This window comes from Camelina sativa, chromosome 9 (assembly GCF_030686135.1).
Source record: "Camelina sativa cultivar CO46 ecotype springtype chromosome 9, ASM3068613v1".
Taxonomy (NCBI): domain Eukaryota; kingdom Viridiplantae; phylum Streptophyta; class Magnoliopsida; order Brassicales; family Brassicaceae; genus Camelina; species Camelina sativa.
In genome coordinates, this window is record NC_141888.1 from 16207779 (window position 1) to 16226908 (window position 19130).

Sequence of the window (19130 nt, forward strand, 5' to 3'; positions counted from 1 at the left end):
TTATAGGTGTCTTTCATGAATATTACTGAATATTTCCTAAAACATAATATACAACGATATAAAGGGCTAATATTATTGAATCCATCCAAGAATATAAGTGAATCCTTCCTTAGTTTTTTCAGCCATTATCATGAAATTTATTCAGATACACTTTTAAACATGTAATCTTCATATAATATTTTGAGACACTAATTTCAGGCAGACCCTCTTGAATTGCAAGGAGTCATTCCTGAATATTATTGAATCCTTCCTAAGTTTTTAAACATAGTGTTTTTTACAAGTCGATCAAAGTAAAACTTGAGTGGAAAGAATATGGTCTGTGAGCTACTTAGCACTGTGCAATGTGTCGTTTAAACATAAAAATAATATAATCATATATTTGACATACAATGGGTTCGGCAATTTCGATTTTGAGTAATGATGTGAAGATTTAAAAGACACATCAAGTCACGTAGATAGTTATGTTTCACTTCATTTTGACTAGTGAAGTAGTAATTATTATTTTTGGCAAATGGGTTCCTACTAGACCATAAGAGTATAACAATGTGATGTTGGTTTCTAACTCCAAGTCTCCAAATCTCAATCCAACTATTACTCTTCCGAGCATGATGATTTAGTCATCAATTCATTAGACAAACTACAAACATACATATAAGGTTTGTAAACTAACCACTAACCATTGCACAAAGACAAAGTTTCTTCACCATAGTAACCAAGATCTTGAAACACAGAGACTGTAAAGAAAAAAATTAGAAGTTTTATCTTACAATTTAAATGAAATGCCATTATTACTAGTGAGTGTTGTGTAAAGCTGCAAATGGGACAACAAACAACACCATTCTCATTACACTCCATACACTTGACCACTACAGCATCACTTCCCCATCCTTCCACCACTTTACTGCTCCCATTACAATCCGGCAAAAAACGATAAACCCCCGCCAAACCGATCTTTCTTCCTTGGAATCCCTCTAAGGAAATTACCAAGCAAACTTTCTTTCACCAAACTCATCACTTCTTTTGCCCCGCCAATGTACTTCCCTTTCGCTGAATGATCACCACCGTTGTCTCTTCCTCTGGCCATGATATTTAAAAGCTCTTCTCTGAATCCTCTATCCATCAACACATCTCTCTCACATACCACCACAGCAAAGCTCTCAATCTCAGCACTCACGGCGTTACACGCCTCAAATGTTTGTTCACACCGTGCAACGACATCGTGTTAATCACAACGAGATCCTCTCTGCTGTCATACAATCTCACGGTTTCAAAGCTTCATAATGGCTCCTCGGATCGGATCTCTAGGGTTTTTTAAATTAGGATCTGAGTTCTCTTTGTTCACCATCATCATTCCACCACCACCACCGGATACATCACAATTCACCAGAATAGGACGGCAAGTATCGCCGCCGTCGAGACCTGACATCAGCTCCTAGAAATTAAGAACCTCTGTGGGTTCAGATTTACCAACCATCGTCTCCTTACCACTGATAGTGAATCTCTCAGATGGAGTCATCAGAGATATAGAATTGAGGAAGTGTCGAGATTGAGAAGTGAGAGAATTGAAATATCACGATTTTGATATTATTTTATTTTAATAAAATATTTAAATTTGTGCTAAATTTGGAATAAAAAGGAGTCTGTGCTAATTTTGGGAGAAAAACTTAAATTAGTGCTATTTTTGAGAATTACCCAAATATATATTAAAAAATAATAAATAATGATACATTTTAAAAAATCAAAAAATCCTCATATAAAAAATAAATCCATGTGGATTTGGAAATATATTTTTGAATTATATAAATTCATGTGGATAATAAGTTACTTTGAAACAGAGCTAGCAACATTAACAGAGTGAAACTTTGTTGGTGACAAAAAAAAAAAAAATAGTAAAATAAGTAGAAACTTTTTATTTTGTCAAAAAAGTAATGACATGCATTTGTCTATACTGATCTGTATATTGCGTCTATGAGAACACATTAATTCCTCTTCACTTCAATAAAAGGCAAAAGAAAGTTAGCCAAAAAGAAGGACACGAAAATGTCTATCTCTCTTTGTTTCCTTTCCTCTTACTCTTTCCTCTCGTTGTACTCTCTTTGTGAAGCTTGGAAAGGTTCTTCACAAAATCTCTCAAGAATATATGGACCGTTGGTGCTTTCTCCACTTCGGGGTAGTCCCTGTGATCGTAGTCTCCTCGAAAGAGTCAAAAGATCAATAAGTGTCATGTTGGATATGATCAATAAATACACAAAAGTCAATTCATTTAAAGTCACTTATGACCATCTCAAAAGGAGTCATGTCTGTGAGTACAAATGCCTTTTGTATAACAAGATTATTATACTTGGGAAGGAACTTAACTTAAGATATTGAAACTGGTTGATTGGTGAGGACATTCAAAGAATACACTAAGGGGTTGAAGTGTTTCAGTGAGTTTCTGTAAGGACTAAACTGGAGGAGACAAATTCAAATTGATGCTGGGACTGTCTCAAGACGATCGAGTCTCTTCAAGAAAGGAAAGAAAAAAGTTTGTGTGTATCTAGCTTGATACACAACATCTCAAAGTTGGTGTGAGAAGCAGAAGCTGAAAAAGAATGTCCTAGTAAGGAGAGATAAATGCAGGAAGTTCGAAGTGCATTTTGAGGGACAATGATGAAGGCCTTGAAATCGGTTGTCAGCATCAGGTGAAGATTACATAACTGTCTGGATAGTCTAATGGCGATGGTACTAAGTTCTGGTGGAGTTTCGCATGATTGAGAAGCATTGCAGGTTGAGGTTACGTACAGCTAAAAAGTGCATCAAGTAGCTGTTCACGTTTTTATCATGGTTAAACACAAAGTTATGCTGATATGAGACACGATAGGAAATCGAACAAGGTTATGTTCAGGCTCTCTGGTTTATTGAAACAGGTTGTTGTAAGGTTTAAGTGGTTCTTAACGAGCTGATGAGATTGACTGCAAGGTTGAATCAAAAGGGTTTCAGGTTGTGAAGCAAAGAAGGTTCAGTTTCTGCAATATTTGATTCAAGTGATTCAGAGGATTTTGATCTCAGTGCACATGAGTAAATCCTAGAAGCTAGCAAGGGAATCATGTTTTGCAGAGAAATAACTGGTACATCAATCACTGTAACATGCTTATGGTCTGAACAGAGTTACAGAGAGGCCATGGTTTTAGGCAAACATTTTTTTTTATTTCTTAATCCTTAGTTACTCCTAATCAACTTTAAAAGAACATAAAATATATCTATGTATGTATGAGACTATGATGGTAATTAATTGTAAGCTTCTTTTGTCAGTTTCTGTGATTCGTCTGCCAAATCAGATAAAATGGGTTGATTTGTTTGTCTAACCTTCGTCTTACAGTTACATGAAAGTGAGAGAGAGAGAGAGAGAGAGAGAGAGAGAGAATAAAACTGATGTTAATGCTGAGAAGGACTGTTTGTGTTGGCTATGAGTACTTGCCCACATGACACTTCACTAACTACGTATTTTTTTTGCCTTTACAATGATCAAATTAATCCGGTTTCAGGTGAGAAGACAAAGTAATTGATGTAATGACGTGGATGGTGATCTTGCTCTAAGTATGGCAGCTAATACTCAATTTAAGTGGTCCAGTAAGCACATAATCTCAATTGCAGAGAAACCATATATACCCTGAGTGAGTGATCCAGTTGCAGAGAAACTTCTAGTCTTGTTTTATGCTTCACTACCATCTTACACAAAACATGTCTTGAGATAATTATAAAAATTTTAGCTCTCAAAGAGACTTGATTACTAGGGAAAACAGACACTGGTTTTGAGAAACTTTGTCAAGAAAGAAAGACAAAAGTGTGGAACTAAACAATAAAGAAAAACTCATATTTTCATCAAAATCTGGTACAAAAATATACATTGGAACAATAGAAAAAAAACTCAACTTTTCATCAAAATTAAATCGAATACAAACAGATACATTGAGACAATACTAACAGGAAGAGAGATGTGTTGTTGTCTAACACTAAACACATCAAAGCTAAGGGTACGTAAGGACTAATTAAGCAGTGTTTTCCTTGAGATTTAATACATACATAAGCTAGGCCCATAGCCAAAATCACCAAAAGGAGGAAACCCAGGAACAAAGATCGGATTTAGTAGCGGATACGGCGGTGGTGGTGGAGGTGGACCGTAGCATCTGGTCATCACTGCAAGGTGGATCTGTTCTTGTCTGTGCTTTAGACGATCAGAGATGATTCTACAGCCGAGTCCATAAACAAAGCCTTCAGCCTCTTGCACATCGTGGAAGATGTTAGTCATCTTAACGAAAACCCTAGCGGTTAATTCGCTATCTGAACCGGCGTGGTGAGCAGTACCAACACGGTCAAGTCCCAACGCATCTGCTAGATGCTCTAAACCTAAACGGCAACCAAGCCCTTCGTATCTACCCGCGATAGCTTTCAGATCAAAAACAGAGCCGAGGGTTCTAGCTACGGCTTTCGCAAACATCGCAGCAGTCACGGGTAAAGACTCTCCTCTGGTGAAACACTTCAACATATACGCGATATCATACGACCCGTGAAACGTCACCCAGGTGATGTTCCTCGTCCTCTTCAGAATCCAAGAGAGATCATTGAAGAAACCGTCGATTTCAATTCCTTGTGCCCTAATCTTCTTCAGATCTAGACCGTTGCGTTTTAGGAACTCGATGGACTTGTCGTTTCTCGCGTCTTCAGCATCTCCGAAATCACAGAAGTTGATCTCCCAAGTTCCACCGACTCTTCCGTTACAGTCGAACAGAGTTAGACCTAATTGGATCAGTTTCGTCCTGTCTACGCTGAACCTCATGTCGGTGTAACGTTGATCATCCGAAGCGTGTTGTGGTGTATATCCCTTAAACTACCTGATACTCTGTATCAAACGCGATAAAACGGTATTTTCTTACACAATCTTTGATCGAACTCATCTCTTCGTTACGGTTCCAACTCCAAATCTCACGGCAATTTTTCATCGTACTCATCTTTTGTTTTTTTTTTTACGAGCATAGAGAAAAATACTATTATCTGAGAGAAAAACAATATATATAGTTTGTAGTATTTTTGGAATAAAGGAAAATTTCCTTTTTCCAATATTGTTGATTTTATTATTCCCCTTTATATGACCGTTTGAATTTTTTTTCTTTCTGATAATTACATATACTTATGATACCAATTTCTCTTTACAAAACCATACTAATTGAATGGAAGTAGGTTTAATAGTTATGATCAAAAATATGACCACGCTCAAAATCAAATTCATGTCCGTTGAATAAACAAATTCAATTTCTTGCTCTCTAACTCATACAACCTATATTTGTAATCTACTTTAAAAAGATAACAAAATCTCCTAATTTAAATAGCTGTAAAATTTCCCTTTTTTTATCCAACAAAATTTTCCAAAACCTAAAAGGAATCAGCTAAGATTAATTAGTCCCCTCTATAAAATAAAAACACATCTTATGTTACATTCATAATTTCTTTTCATTAGAGAATTTATTTTCCATTATAGAATTTTGGACATCTTTATTTATTTTTGTTTTGGTTATTAAAATATATAAAAGTCAATTAAACCATTTTCTCAATATATATGTCATCACTTTGAGTGTCACAAGACATAAAACTCAACATAATAAAAACAATGCTACAAACTTAGATTACTATTTAGTATCGTAGAATTTAGTTATGTAAATATGTTTATTTTATCTATAAAATTTAGGTTGTCATTTATCCTACAATCAGTTTTTTTTTTTACATATTTGATATATGTATGTTAGTGATTAATTATAGTTTATAAATATTTAATAATAAATAATATATATATTTGATAAAAATTTCACATATTATTTTTATATGAAAATTGTATCTTTTATCTATTAGGATTGATATATAATTAAAATATGATTTTTTATGATGTAATATAAATTTAAAATGTACTGCAAGGTGAAATAAGTGATATTTAAATCCGTAATTTTAAAAAATACCAAATAAAATCTAAAATCAATATGCATAGATTACTTAAAATTCAATTAGTTTCAATAAAATGTAACATATAAATTAAGCTTCACGATGGATAACGAATATATGCATCATTTGATAAACTCAGAAACCTCTATGTAAGTGAGTTGGATGAAATGTGTGTGTTGTGGATAAGACCATCAATAAAAAGTTTATTGCTTAATAATATAGTTTTTAGATGGAATTTGAATTCAATTAGTTTTTTCTTTGTTTAGTTTTTGGATAGGTTTGTTTTAGGTAAAACCGTAAAAGTAGCCAAATTGAACTGAGACCAAACATATTTCGTATACTGAATAAAACTGGTGAGTATCCAAACCATTCATAAAATATGCTCAGTCCATATTTTGCAATGAGATAATTAATTGCAATTTTTAATGATACAAAAAAAAATGTAACCAGTTAGAATGATCATATGGAGTATAAAGGGTAATGGAGTCATGGCCTCATTAGTTTTAAGTTGGTGGGAGCGGTGATGGAATTTTGTATCGAACTCATCTCTGTTTTTTTTTTTTGGTACGAGCGTGGGAGAAAAAACAAAAATATATGACAGAAAAATGTAAACAAGTCATTGGAATACCAATATATAGGTTTTTCCTTGAAATTGTTTTTTTGAAATTTGGATTTTGGAAAAAGGAAATTTTCTTTTTCAATTTTGTTGATTTATTATTTCCTTTTATATTGCTGGATTTTTTTTTTGATAATTACATGAATACCAATTCTCTTATATAAAAACAGATAGGGACGTTCGAAACTTTTTTATTTTCGTTAGTTACAATCAGAGAATTTCTTTTCCATTATGGTATTTTGGGCATATTATTTTTTCATTATGGTATTTTGGGAAACAATTTTCTCAATATATGTCCTCACTTTGAAAGTCTTGCATTTTTGCTCAGAAAAAGTCATCAGGTTTTCGATTAATTTATTTATTTTATTTAGTTTTAGCTAGAGAGAAACAGAGTCAGAGAGTAAAAGCTGAGAAAAGAGAAAATAGTGTAGTGGAGTCGTGGGACTCAAGTTTCTTTATGTCCTCACTCCTCATCCTCAAAAGTCAAGAGTCTAGGATTTGCTTTATGTTCAGATTTTTGAAAAAAAAAAATCTTTTTTTTTTTCTAGTTTGGAGATTTATTATTGCCTTTTACAAAATTTTCTGATAATTACATGCACTTTTCAGATCTTACTAATTCCTTTTTACAAAACCAGATTAAATATTCGAAACTTCTTTTTTTTTTTGCCAATGGAGATTATCTGTTCTTTTATGGAATTTTTCATTTTGGACATCTTTATTTATTTATTTGTTTTGATTATTAAAATATATAAAAGTAGATTGAACAATTTTCAATGTATATATATGTCATCACTATGAGTGACATAAAACTTACAACTCAAAATCATAATAAACAATTCTACAAACTCAGATTATTATTTTCTATAACTAAACCAGAATTAAACCTATTTTCAACATATTTTATCACTAGCTATCTTAGTGTAATAAGACTCTACATGTTAACGGAGGAAAAAACCCAAACTTAAACCTTTTATTTTCTCCTTTTTAATATTAGTTAAGATGAAGGGTCTTTACAATGAAATCTATTTTTAGATGAACATCAAAAATTGATACTATATATGCAAATGTATGTGTAATGTTATTACGGTAGAATTTAGCCTATAAAATTGAGGTTCTCATTTATCCTAAAATCGAAACATTTTATATTTACGTAATTTATATTTGTATGCTAGTGATTAATTTTTGTAAATATCAATTGCAAGTATTAACAATTTCTTCGACATCTGAATTTTTTTCAGTTCAATTGATTTATAAAATATTTTGCCTACAAGCATAAAAACCATAGAAATATGTCAATATTCCTTTTCTGAAAAAATACTTGAAACAAAATTTTGGACAAAAAAGCACTCGAAAATATACACACTTTTTATCCTAATTAACGACTTATGTTTAAATTAATGATTAAATATATTCATATCATTAGATATAAATATAAATACTCATAAAATAAGATATTGACAACTATATATTTTAGAATTTTTTCGTCATTTCTACAATATTGATGATGTTATCCATATCTCGATAAAAGATTATTTATCAATAAAAAATATGTGAGAAGATTAGATTAGGAGGGAAAAAAAACCAAGACATGCTTGTTTTGAGTGCTCAAACAACCACTAATTTCTTAATCTTGATAAATCAGAACTAAAGATAGTTAAATTCATTGTAAATTAATTGGAAAAAAGAAATTAAAGAAGAGCATAATTGAATAGAGAAGACTCTGTATTGACTAGAGAGTTTCCTGCCAGCTTAGACGCTACACAGATAGAAGAATAGAGCCAATTTAATTAAAACTTTACATGAAAAAAAAAAAAAAAAAAAGAAAGATGAATTGTGTCTTTAGTTTGGTAAGACAAAATCAAACGAAGGCTTCAATAGTGCATGACTTAATTGCAACGTCACTAAAGTAACAACAAAACGTGGCAAGTAGTATGAGTTGAGTTGGGGCGAATCTGAAATCATTTTCTTTTTCCCTTTAAGCATCTCTAAAATTAATCTTTGTTAAAGTTTTTTTCGAACAAAAGAAAAAATAAAAGCACTTTTTCTTATCCGTTCCAGAACGAACTTAGCTTTTGCCAATGTAATTTTTCTCTTATTTAAATGAAATTTAGATTTCAGAAAAAAAAAGAAAAAAAAACAACGAAAGTAAAAAAAATGTCATGCGTATTGCACTAGAAGGTGTGCAAATGTCACATGACCACGATTTTTTCACCACTCCCGTGTATTAAGTCATCAATATGTGCATAAAGCTCTTGAATCGATTTACATACTTTTATTATAAACCATAAAACCTAACTAATGTACTAAAGTGATGATAAAAAGAGATGTTCCACGAATTACAAGTTTCAATACAGTAATATATACTTGTACAAGTCTCTCTTCCCTCGTTTGTTTGTTCAATAATCAAGCACAAAAGTTCATAAAGACCGGTGATCGATTAAAAATAATCCAAGGTTTAATCAATTTCAGAACAGAGATTTTTGAAAGTAGATTTACTTGGGAAGTTCACACGCAACTGAAAAAGAGAAGACAAAAGTCTTTTAGGTTAGAAATTTAGTTGACCCAAAGCTGCTTACTTAGTACCAAGTGAATATATATGATCTTGTCATGTCCCCAAGAAACATGATCCAAAAATTATGCAAAAGTCACCTCTTCAAGAAATATACACAAACAATGCTAGAAATGTTAATCAATTTATTGTTGATTTTGATAATTAGACGATGGAGAATATTTTTTTAAAGATCCAATTGTTTACTTAATACTTGCACAATTGTTGGATTTAGCATGTAAGTTTTCCGAAGACTTGTGTGGGCCTACTAATTATTTTGTTAAAACTTAAATATCACAAAACAATATTTTTTTTTATGGATAATAACATTTCGAAGAATTTAATTAAACTAAACACTAAAAGCACAACAAATTAAAGTAGTCTCTCTAAAGAATAATGATGATCCCTTTGCTTAAACGTCAACAGCACATCGCTGGACAAGCTGATACTTTACGCCCGGACCCTCACCAGAAAACTGTCCCGCGACTGTAATGTAAGCCGGACAATTGACGTGGAGGCGGTACCTACCGGAGATCCACGTTCCCACTTTCCATCTAACCCAACCGTCGATCTTGATATTCAGAAGCACCATCCCCGCCGTTAGATCTTGGCTTAACGCTGGCGAAAGGTATGGTGCTACCGGCACGGTTGTTCCGTATAGAAATGGCGACCATACCGTCACATCAAGGTGGCCTTGATAAGTCGCCGGTAATAAAGTCGCCAACGTCACCTTATAACAAGAAAAAAATTAATTGCTTAAAAAGGAAAAACGCGCGCTGAGATTGGTCTACGAGACTACTACCATGATTTCGTCGGTCCATTTGTATTTGATATTATATACTTTGTATAACATAAAAAACTATATTATTCGTCGGTACATTCTTTATAACACTTTCTAGTAAGTGCTGAATCGCGAAACGCTAGTAAAATCTAGAATACCTGTTGGTTGCGGTAAGAAGCGTAAATGTCAAGGCGGTCATAGAAGATTCCGATCTTGTCATTCGGATTTCGAGAAGAGAGAGTGACCTGAATGTTGGAAGTGAGATAGTTTGGCTGAGAAATGTTGAACGCGTAGATTGTTGCGTCTTGAAGAACAAATCGCGGCCCGTGCGGGTGAAGTATCGCCCACACCAAGAAAACAACAAAAAGAACAGCTGCGAGAAAGCCAAGCACCACCGCTCCTATGCGTTTCCGCATCTTCTCATCTTCATCATGGTGATGCTCACATTCCTTCTCCGTCATCTTGGCGGTTGCGTTTAGCGTTTAGCCGCGACGAGGGATTAGTGCGTTGCGTTGAGAGCCAGAGAGAGAGAGAGTTACTATGGAGTTCAATGGTGATGAGACATATATAAGTCTTTATGCGATATGATAAATTAATGTATATTAAATCAAGAAAGAAAAAAAGAAAAACAATTCTTATTGCAAATAAGAAAGCGTAATAATAATAATAATAATAATAAAAAAAAGAAAAAGAAAGCGTAATATGTTTTTTTTTTTTGTCAACGATCATATTATTATTTCAAGAAAACCAATATTCTTGTACTTTAGTTTGTAGGTCTTTTAGCTTTACCTTTAATGCAAAATTAAGGAACATGTTTTTATTCCTATGAAAATTTTGCAATGTTAAAAAAAAAACTTTCTAAGAAGTTTATAACAGATATAATTTGTAGATGAAAAAGCTTCAACCAGAGACAATCACTGTAAAGCACGTTGGAGGTGGGTGCAGAATCTTCTTTCCGCAGCGTCGTTACGACATTGTCACATTTGTATATATAAATGTGAATATATTTTGCTAGTGAATCTAAATACAATTCTTTTTCTTACATAGTAAAAAATAAAGTCTCAATAACATCAAAACACATTGAAATGAAAATTCTAATATCGTACAAATTGCGATATGTCCATTAACAAAGCTAAATTACTAGGGACGTTTGCAAAATTAGACACCTTATTTGAGTCAATTGCAAAATTGGACCCCTCTTTTTCTCTCTCCAACATTTGCCACTTTCTCCCTACTAAATCCTCTGCCATTCTATGTATTCACATAAATGCCATTATTTCTGATTTATTTGAATTTCTTGCGAAAATGTTTATTACATCCATATCCTCATCTTCTTCTTTTATTTACAGTTGTGCCACCGCCATCAATTTTACAACCACCATGAACAACCAAATTTGAAGCTCTTAATGCTTCAACAACCCAAATTTGTGAGCTTAAATAACACCCAATGCTATGAGAACTTCATTTTCTTCCATCTCCTCTCCATTTTAATCTAAGAAAATTTGCAAGTGCATTTATCTTGTTATATGTCATGATTCTTGGATAGTGATTAAATTGGTGCTGGGTTTCTTATGTGGTGACTAAAGACGACGTCCTCGGTGCTTGACATTGCGAAACAACCACCGATAAGGTTATTTTCCGGTAGATTTCATGATTTTCCTTGATTTTTTTGCGAAAGTAGACTTCATTTGTTAGTCTAACCGTCATAATATCATGTAAAGTCTACTCTGTGGTCAATTTTGCAATTAAAAATTTATCGAGTTTCGAGCCCGTAGACTGCAATTTCAGTCTCCTTAATTTCATTTGAAAACAAAAAAATATGGTTCAGACTGCATTATAATCTTTCCGTCAGATACTTCATTTGCAGTCTACTAAGGTGTATTTTTGCAATTGACCAAATTCTTGACTTTTTAGTTATGACTGCCGGACGAAGTCTTCTTACGATAATAAACGAGTAGACTTCCATAGTGACTATTTTTGCAATTGACCAAACTATTTAAGCATTGACCGTAATATTAATATATTAAAAATATATTAAAATAATTAGTTGACTGCAAAAGAAGTCTACTATTTAAAAAATGCAATTGTTGGTCAATTGCAAAAGTGACCACGGCAGACTGCAAACGAAGTCGTCATTAATGTAGACTTCATACGAAGTCTACTTGGCGAAAGTCAAACTTGGTCAATTGCAAAACTAACCACGACGAAGTTTACTTTTTCTGGTTGACGGATAGTTAAAGTCTACTTAGTAGACAGAAGTCTACTGTAAAGTCAATGGGTTGGTCAATTGCAAAAATACCCATAGTCGACTATATTTGAAGTTAACCGGTTGAACTTTCCATTGAAGTCTACCTTGTTTTATCTATTTAATTGCAAAACTAACCAAAAAATTAACAAAGGAAGACCACAAAAGAAGTCAACCGGTTATGGTAGACTTCATTCGCAGTCTGCTTTGTAAAATTGTAATTGCAAAAATAGACCCCAAGAAATAGACTTCATTTGAAGTTATCCTCGTATAGTCTTTTTTATGTCTACTCGTTGATGTGAACATGAAGTCAGCATTATTTGAAAACCAAATTATTGCAAATTGGTGAATAATTTTTAAGATTTTTTTGTTGTATTCTTTGATATATGTTATGTACTTGCTTCTATATGTTTTTGACATGATTATATATTATACATATGGAGGAATCAAGTTTTTGGTTTTCTTAGGCAGTTAGGTCATTAACTTAGACTTATTTTTGAAGTCAACGTGTTGGAGTTCTGTGTGAAGTCTGTATAATTGAAAAAGTCTTTAATTGAATTTTTTTTATCTTTTATAAAAAATTTATATTCATTTTCTTTTTCTATTGATATTTAAGTTAAACTTTTTCTACAACAATTCTATCTCTAACTTTGCGATTGACATGTGCGTGGGGAACTTTGCGATTGACATGTGCGTGGAGAACTTTGCCAAGTTCAGTGCTTGCTATAGCTGGAGTTAAACCTCCTATTTGCATGAAGTTTCTCTCAGCTTCAACTAATCATAGAGTCGACAAGTTCCTGAATGGATCCTCTTAGGATTTTAAATGCTCAATGTGATATGATCTGTTGAAGAAGTAAAGTGTAATGATGTTTCAATTTTGGCAAAATGTGATAAAAGGTATATTGTCTTGATCACTCAGTTTAGATACATGAGAGACGGTTTGTTTTTGTTGTATTAAAATGAGCAGATTATTTATACATAACTCCGTGAACACAAACTATCGATTAAGCAATGATGAATCCATTATCCAATTCTTGCTTTGTGCAATGTAATCATCGGTCTCGTAGCAATTTGAGAATTTCAGAATTCAATGAACATTCACCATATCCATAAACTCCAATTTGAGAATTTCAAAATTCATACATAAAGGGAACCAAATTAACCAAATTCATCCATAACACCACCAATAATGCAACATAAAGGGAACCAAATTAAGAAAATTCCATTAAAATTCTCTGGAATTCTCAGTTAGTTCTCAAAGACGAAACTTTTACAATAAAATGTGTATCGTGTGTGGACCTTAAAATAAGAAGATTGAGGTTTCTTGCTTTTTCCTTCCCATCTTCACCACCAAAACTCTACAGCTACCGGAGAAGCAAGTTGATGAAAACCAGTTCAAGAGAGAGAACATTTTTCTCATATCCTCCTTCACTAGCTTCAGCTTCATTAAAAATTCTTGACAACCGTTGCTATGTCAGTTTCAGAACCTGCAAGTTTGAACCATGGAGCATCAGGTGAGACGTCTAAGACATGAGTCGTGATGGGTAGCCTACTTCTCTTGGGAGCTTTGTTTCAGCTGCAACATTCAAATGCCCTCCTATGTTTCCCAGCTGAAAATGTCACATAAAAAACAAACCCACACACAACTTTGACAAAGAAAGGATTTGTTAAATCATATAAATGATGAAGACAAGACTAAAAAGTCTAAACCTAATTAACTAGATGCATCAAACTAACTATTGACCATTTTTAAAAATCAAAATGTCATAAAATTGCAGGCCAAAGCTCTCAGTCTCTCTCACTTGTAACAAAGCCACTTAATCTTTAAAAGATATACTACTATGTAATAACTCCCCACCTAGTAGCTTCTCCAATGGGAGAGCAAGCTCCATGGCTGCAACAAGAAACATCATCAAATTATTTATTTCAACTTACAAATAAATGGAAATATCACAATCACTATGATAGGTTCTAATGAAACCACAATCGTCTCTTCAGTTATAACATTAACATCAGACCAATCTCAAAGACCTCCCTCCCACTATGCTTGTTCTGTAGACCAAGGAAATAAATGGTGTTATAAATCAAACCTCAGACGATGGGGTTTATGAAACAAAACACCAAACAACTCAATAATCAACACACTGCAACAAACGATAATGATGCTCTAAGCTTCACAACTAGCCTTCCACACAACACAACAAAGAACACCACGACAACAACCAAAAGATCCAACCAATGCTTAAAGCACCGGAGGACCACAAGCCGAGGAGAGATCTTACCGGAATGAACACAAAGTCCATTGCCACACCGGAGAAGAACCAAGCCGCCACTCGCTCCGATTCAGACTGCACCACCAGCGACCCACACTAGGAGCCGTGACCCAAAATTGAGACACGACATCAAAAAGACCACGACGGCAAACCGCAGAGAATCAGCCCCGGAATGCGCCACCTTAACCAACCTTCGAGCTCCGCCATGACACGAACAACGAGGAGACGAGACCACCGGCGAAAAGCAGATCTGAGATTAAACCGACGGTGCACCATCGGGAACCAGATCTGAGCAAGAGACCCGCCGTAGGAGAAGCGCAGACCCGTCCAAACACCTCAACAAAGCCATTACCAGTCTAAAACTCGAGATTAGGGTTTGGACAGCTAAAAGGTCGATCTCTACACCATGTATGATAGAGAGAAGAGCTGTAGATGGCGAAGATGAAGAAGAAAGGTGATTACGAAGATGATTTGATGAGTGACAGATTTTTTCAGTTTCAGAATCGCTTATCGCCGCCAGAGAGAGAGAGGCAGAAGTTGGAAGAGAAAGAAATGAAAATTATTAGGGTTAGGGTTAGTGAAAATTAGGTATATATAACTCGGTTAATTAAAACCGATTGGTTATGTGTCTCGCCAAACCGAACTGGGAATCGAATTACCAAATTAATTTCGCCGATCGGTTTGTTGATCCTCTCATAGATGCTGTCGAAAACCGAACATCTCGGTTTAATCGGTTCGGTTCTCTCGATTCTGACCGAACGCCCAGGACTAATTATTAATAGTTGATGGCATAGAAAAGTCAACCACCAATAGTCTACAGAGAAGTCTACTTAAGGAAACCCTAAATCAAATAATTTTAACCTAATCAGCTTTACCTCCCTTAATTTTACTAGTTTATATGTAAAATTATTTTATTACAATGCAGGAAGTCTATGTGGTTATTATTTCATCAAACGGTTAATCAAATTATTTTTTATAATTTTTAAAATTAATATTTAACCTATAATTAAAAAGGAGACTTACTTTGAAGTCTCCCTTTTGACGTCAGTTTGAAATCAAGCTTAAAGATATCTATTGCAGACTTCATCGGGTTAAATCTGTCATTTTGGCTTCTGTTTTTTGTTTGGTCGTGAGGGGGTCAACTGTAATTTCAGCATCCTTAGTGGTTATGTTTCTTGAAAAACGAATATAAGGTCTACGTTCTCTTTAAATGCAAATAAAGGTACTAAAAATGCAATTGTCCCAAATTACTATCGCTGAAAAAAAAAATGACCCAATCAGCAAGGCATCAACTTTAGTAAGGGATTTAAAAAATATATATATTTTAAAGAACTTTAGTAAAGAATTTGCAACGTAACTTTCAAATTTACTAGTCATTAAATCTTTGGTAGTGTCAAATTAAGTGATAGCTTGACTATAACTTCATTACCTTTATGAGGGATATGAACAAGACTTCGTAAAGAGATAATGTGGTGGGTGAGACGAGAAAAATAAACTAAATGTAAATCTATTTATTTGGTGATCTTTAAACGTCAATTTAGTTTGTAACTGAGTTCTAACTAGGTTAACTACCTACATATTGGCAAGAAATTTCTTTAAACCAATTTATATATGGTGTTAAATGGTTAAATATTGATTCTAAGATTAAGATTTTTTGGATAAACCCTTTAACAAAACAAAAAAGATTTACTGGATCAAAAATTGAATTCTTCCACTATTATTTCAATTTTATTTGATTGCCCATAAGAATTTACAGCAAATGAGATCGAATTCTGAATAATAATTCTTGATTAGAAGAATATTCGCCCCAACGTAATGTTTTTTTTAACCATTTTAACTACAAGTTTATAATATGGAACATACTTTAGCATTTTTAAAATAATTTTAAATTTACAAAATTGTGAAATGGGTGGGCGTTTGAATATTCGTTCGAGGTTTAGATCAGGTACTTTGAATATTTAAGTATTTATAGATTTCAGGTTCGGATCGGGCATTTCGGGTTCGAGTTTGGATTACTCAGAATTCCTAAAACTCAAAATTTTAGTATCCAAATATGTCCAACTATAAAAAATATTCAAATAATTCAAAACTTCGATATTTTTTTTGAATTTACTAAAAAATAACTACTTATTTCAAAACCAAAAAAAAAAACAGAAAAAGGTCATTAATTCATTGTTATTTATAAAGAAAATAGCTACCAAATAATTCATTATAAAAGTTAAGAACAGATTTTTAGATTTTTTTCATTAGTAAAGACCGATTTTGTTTTTATATTTTTTTATCTAGTCAAACAAAATTATTTACGTACAGATTTTTGTGGATCACCCTACAAAAATGTGCCACTATAACTATCTAGAGACTTATTTATATATATATATACTAGAAGTAGACTCGCGCGATGCGCGAAATAACTTTATAATAATTTTAACATATTAAAATTTAAGAAAATATTTAAAATTTTATATTTTGTGTTTTGATAAATTATTTTTATGTTTGTTATTTATTTTTTTCCGAATAAGTATTTTCAGATACTTAAAATGAATTACTATTGATTAGTTAAGCATTAAACTGAATTTTTTTGTTAATATGAAATGTTACTTTAAAATATTTAGTCTGTATCCCATAATATATAGAGTTCTTCATGTTTTGATGCACAATCAAGACGTACAAACATTTTTTACGTTGGGAAAAAGAACACTGATTACGTATAAAATAAAATGCGGCTGTGCATGTACATTATGTGTTAGTTTGTCCGCTTTTAACATAATCTATAAAACATTAATATCTTCTAAAACCAGACACCTCCAAGAAGGACGAGACAGTAGCTTCAATTTCTCGAATAACCTCTTCTTGAGTCAAAACTCATGCTCTTCCTTCATTCTCTGTTTAATTAATTTCATTAATTAGATAACTAATACAATTGGGATTAGCTTAGGGTAAGAACTATTAGCTTACCCATTGCCTTGCTCCGCTTGCGGGTAAGAACTATAATCACATCATCAACAATCAATCATGGAAGAAAATAAAAACTGAATTTGGAAGAATCACATGACTTTGGAAATCCATATAATGAGATATATATCAGTTAGACGTCCAAATATTCCCCGACCCTAAACCCTAAACAATCGCAAAACCTTTCTCATCCGAAGTCATAACCTATAAATAAAATAAAGGACCATGGAAATAGTTATCGGAAATAAAGTTAATAAATACATACAAACACAGTTGTAACGTTAAGGAACAAATTTAAAGTAATAGTATTCGAAACAATTAATATTTATTTAAACTCATTTTCATGGGTAATACATACAAACACACTTGTATAAAATATAGCATGGGTAATAAGTAGCATAAATATTGTGACTAAGATATAAAATCTGTTAGGATTTATGAATTATGATCTAAAACTAAAACTTTTATATTAAAAATTTATCAAATGGATCAAAAGAAAAACAAATCATAATATTGATATACAAAATAGGCATTTGAAACAACATTTACCAACATTTACAAGTGAGAATGCATTATGTGCCTAAAACCTTCTTCATCTAAATCAATCTAATTAATAACCACATTTCACATGTTTACTTCTATATATGCTCCAAAATTTTGACTCAACTTATGTATTTCAAAACCTACAAATGTTATATAAAGAAAAAAGTTAAATATTACAAAATGTTGAAAATTATGAGAGAAGTAGAATATGATGTTTGATGAAGATTTTGTCTAGCTATTTATAGATAAATTTGTAGTAGGATGAGAAGTTTTTCAGTTTTTTTTGGGGCCAACATCATGAGAGTTATGGTTACATTTCAAAGAATAAATATAACATAGGTTTTTTCTGTGTTTTATTCTTTTTTTTCGTAAAACACAAATTGTAATGCAGTTAATACATTAAATTGTATTCATATGATGAAAGATTTGTTTTAAAAAAATTTCAAACATCATGGGAGTTACATTTTAAAGAATTAATATGCAATAAACTGTGTTAATGATTACTACTTAAAGAAAAATAAAATATCATATTGTTTTATATCTTTAAAATATTTTAGTACAAAAACTGTGAAACAAATATTATGATTTTTTTGTCAACAAATAATTAATATAATATTATAATATTTGTATAGCTTGAATTTAGTAAAGAATTTAATAACCATCACATTATATTGTTCCAAAATTATGATATTAATACTTAAATATTTAATTCTTGAAAATATATTTTGTCCAAAATTATAATATTAATATTTAATTCTTTCTTATTTGCAAAGTTATTATGTTATGTTAATTATATAAATATTTAATATTTATATAATATTAATATTTAATTCTTTCTTATTTGCAAACACGGAAATATATGTTTATAATAATATTATTATAATATTAATATTAATATTTATTTCTTTAGTAATATTATAATTATAATATTTATTATTATATATATGTATATATATATTATAATTATATTATAATAATTATAATAATTATTAATATTTTTTATTAATAATAATAATTCTTTATTAATATTATAATTAAAATAATTATAATATTTATTAGTAATATATATATGTATATAATAATATTATTATAATATTAATATTAATATTTAATTCTTTATTAATATTATAATTACAATATTTATTATAGTTATAATTATAATATTTATGAATTCTTATTTGCAAACACGGAAATTATTTATT

The 19130-nt window shown here is 31.8% G+C and overlaps 1 protein-coding gene and 2 pseudogenes across 1 annotated transcript; all 3 read right to left on the bottom strand.

Annotated features, from left to right (window-relative positions):
- Positions 1-579: 579 nt before the first annotated feature.
- On the bottom strand, positions 580-1575 carry LOC147938148 (uncharacterized protein At5g39865-like; annotated as a pseudogene).
- Positions 1576-3880: 2305 nt separating this feature from the next.
- On the bottom strand, positions 3881-4988 carry LOC104715219 (putative CCR4-associated factor 1 homolog 8 pseudogene; annotated as a pseudogene).
- Positions 4989-9426: 4438 nt separating this feature from the next.
- LOC104710882 (NDR1/HIN1-like protein 1) lies at positions 9427-10664 on the bottom strand. The gene is made up of 2 exons (XM_010427538.2): positions 10074-10664; positions 9427-9864 (listed from the first exon to the last, which is right to left on the bottom strand). Exons 1-2 carry the CDS (start codon positions 10374-10376, stop codon positions 9547-9549), a joined length of 621 nt encoding a protein of 206 aa, XP_010425840.1. The 5' UTR covers positions 10377-10664; the 3' UTR covers positions 9427-9546.
- Positions 10665-19130: the final 8466 nt, after the last annotated feature.

Bases quoted from the DNA above. Each gene is read 5' to 3' on its own strand.
- LOC104710882 (XM_010427538.2), bottom strand. From the start codon at position 10,376: ATGACGGAGAAGGAATGTGAGCATCACCATGATGAAGATGAGAAGATG. The intron at 9,865-10,073 runs GTATTCTAGATT...TCTTGTTATAAG, and splicing joins CTTCTTACCGCAACCAACAG to GTGACGTTGGCGACTTTATT.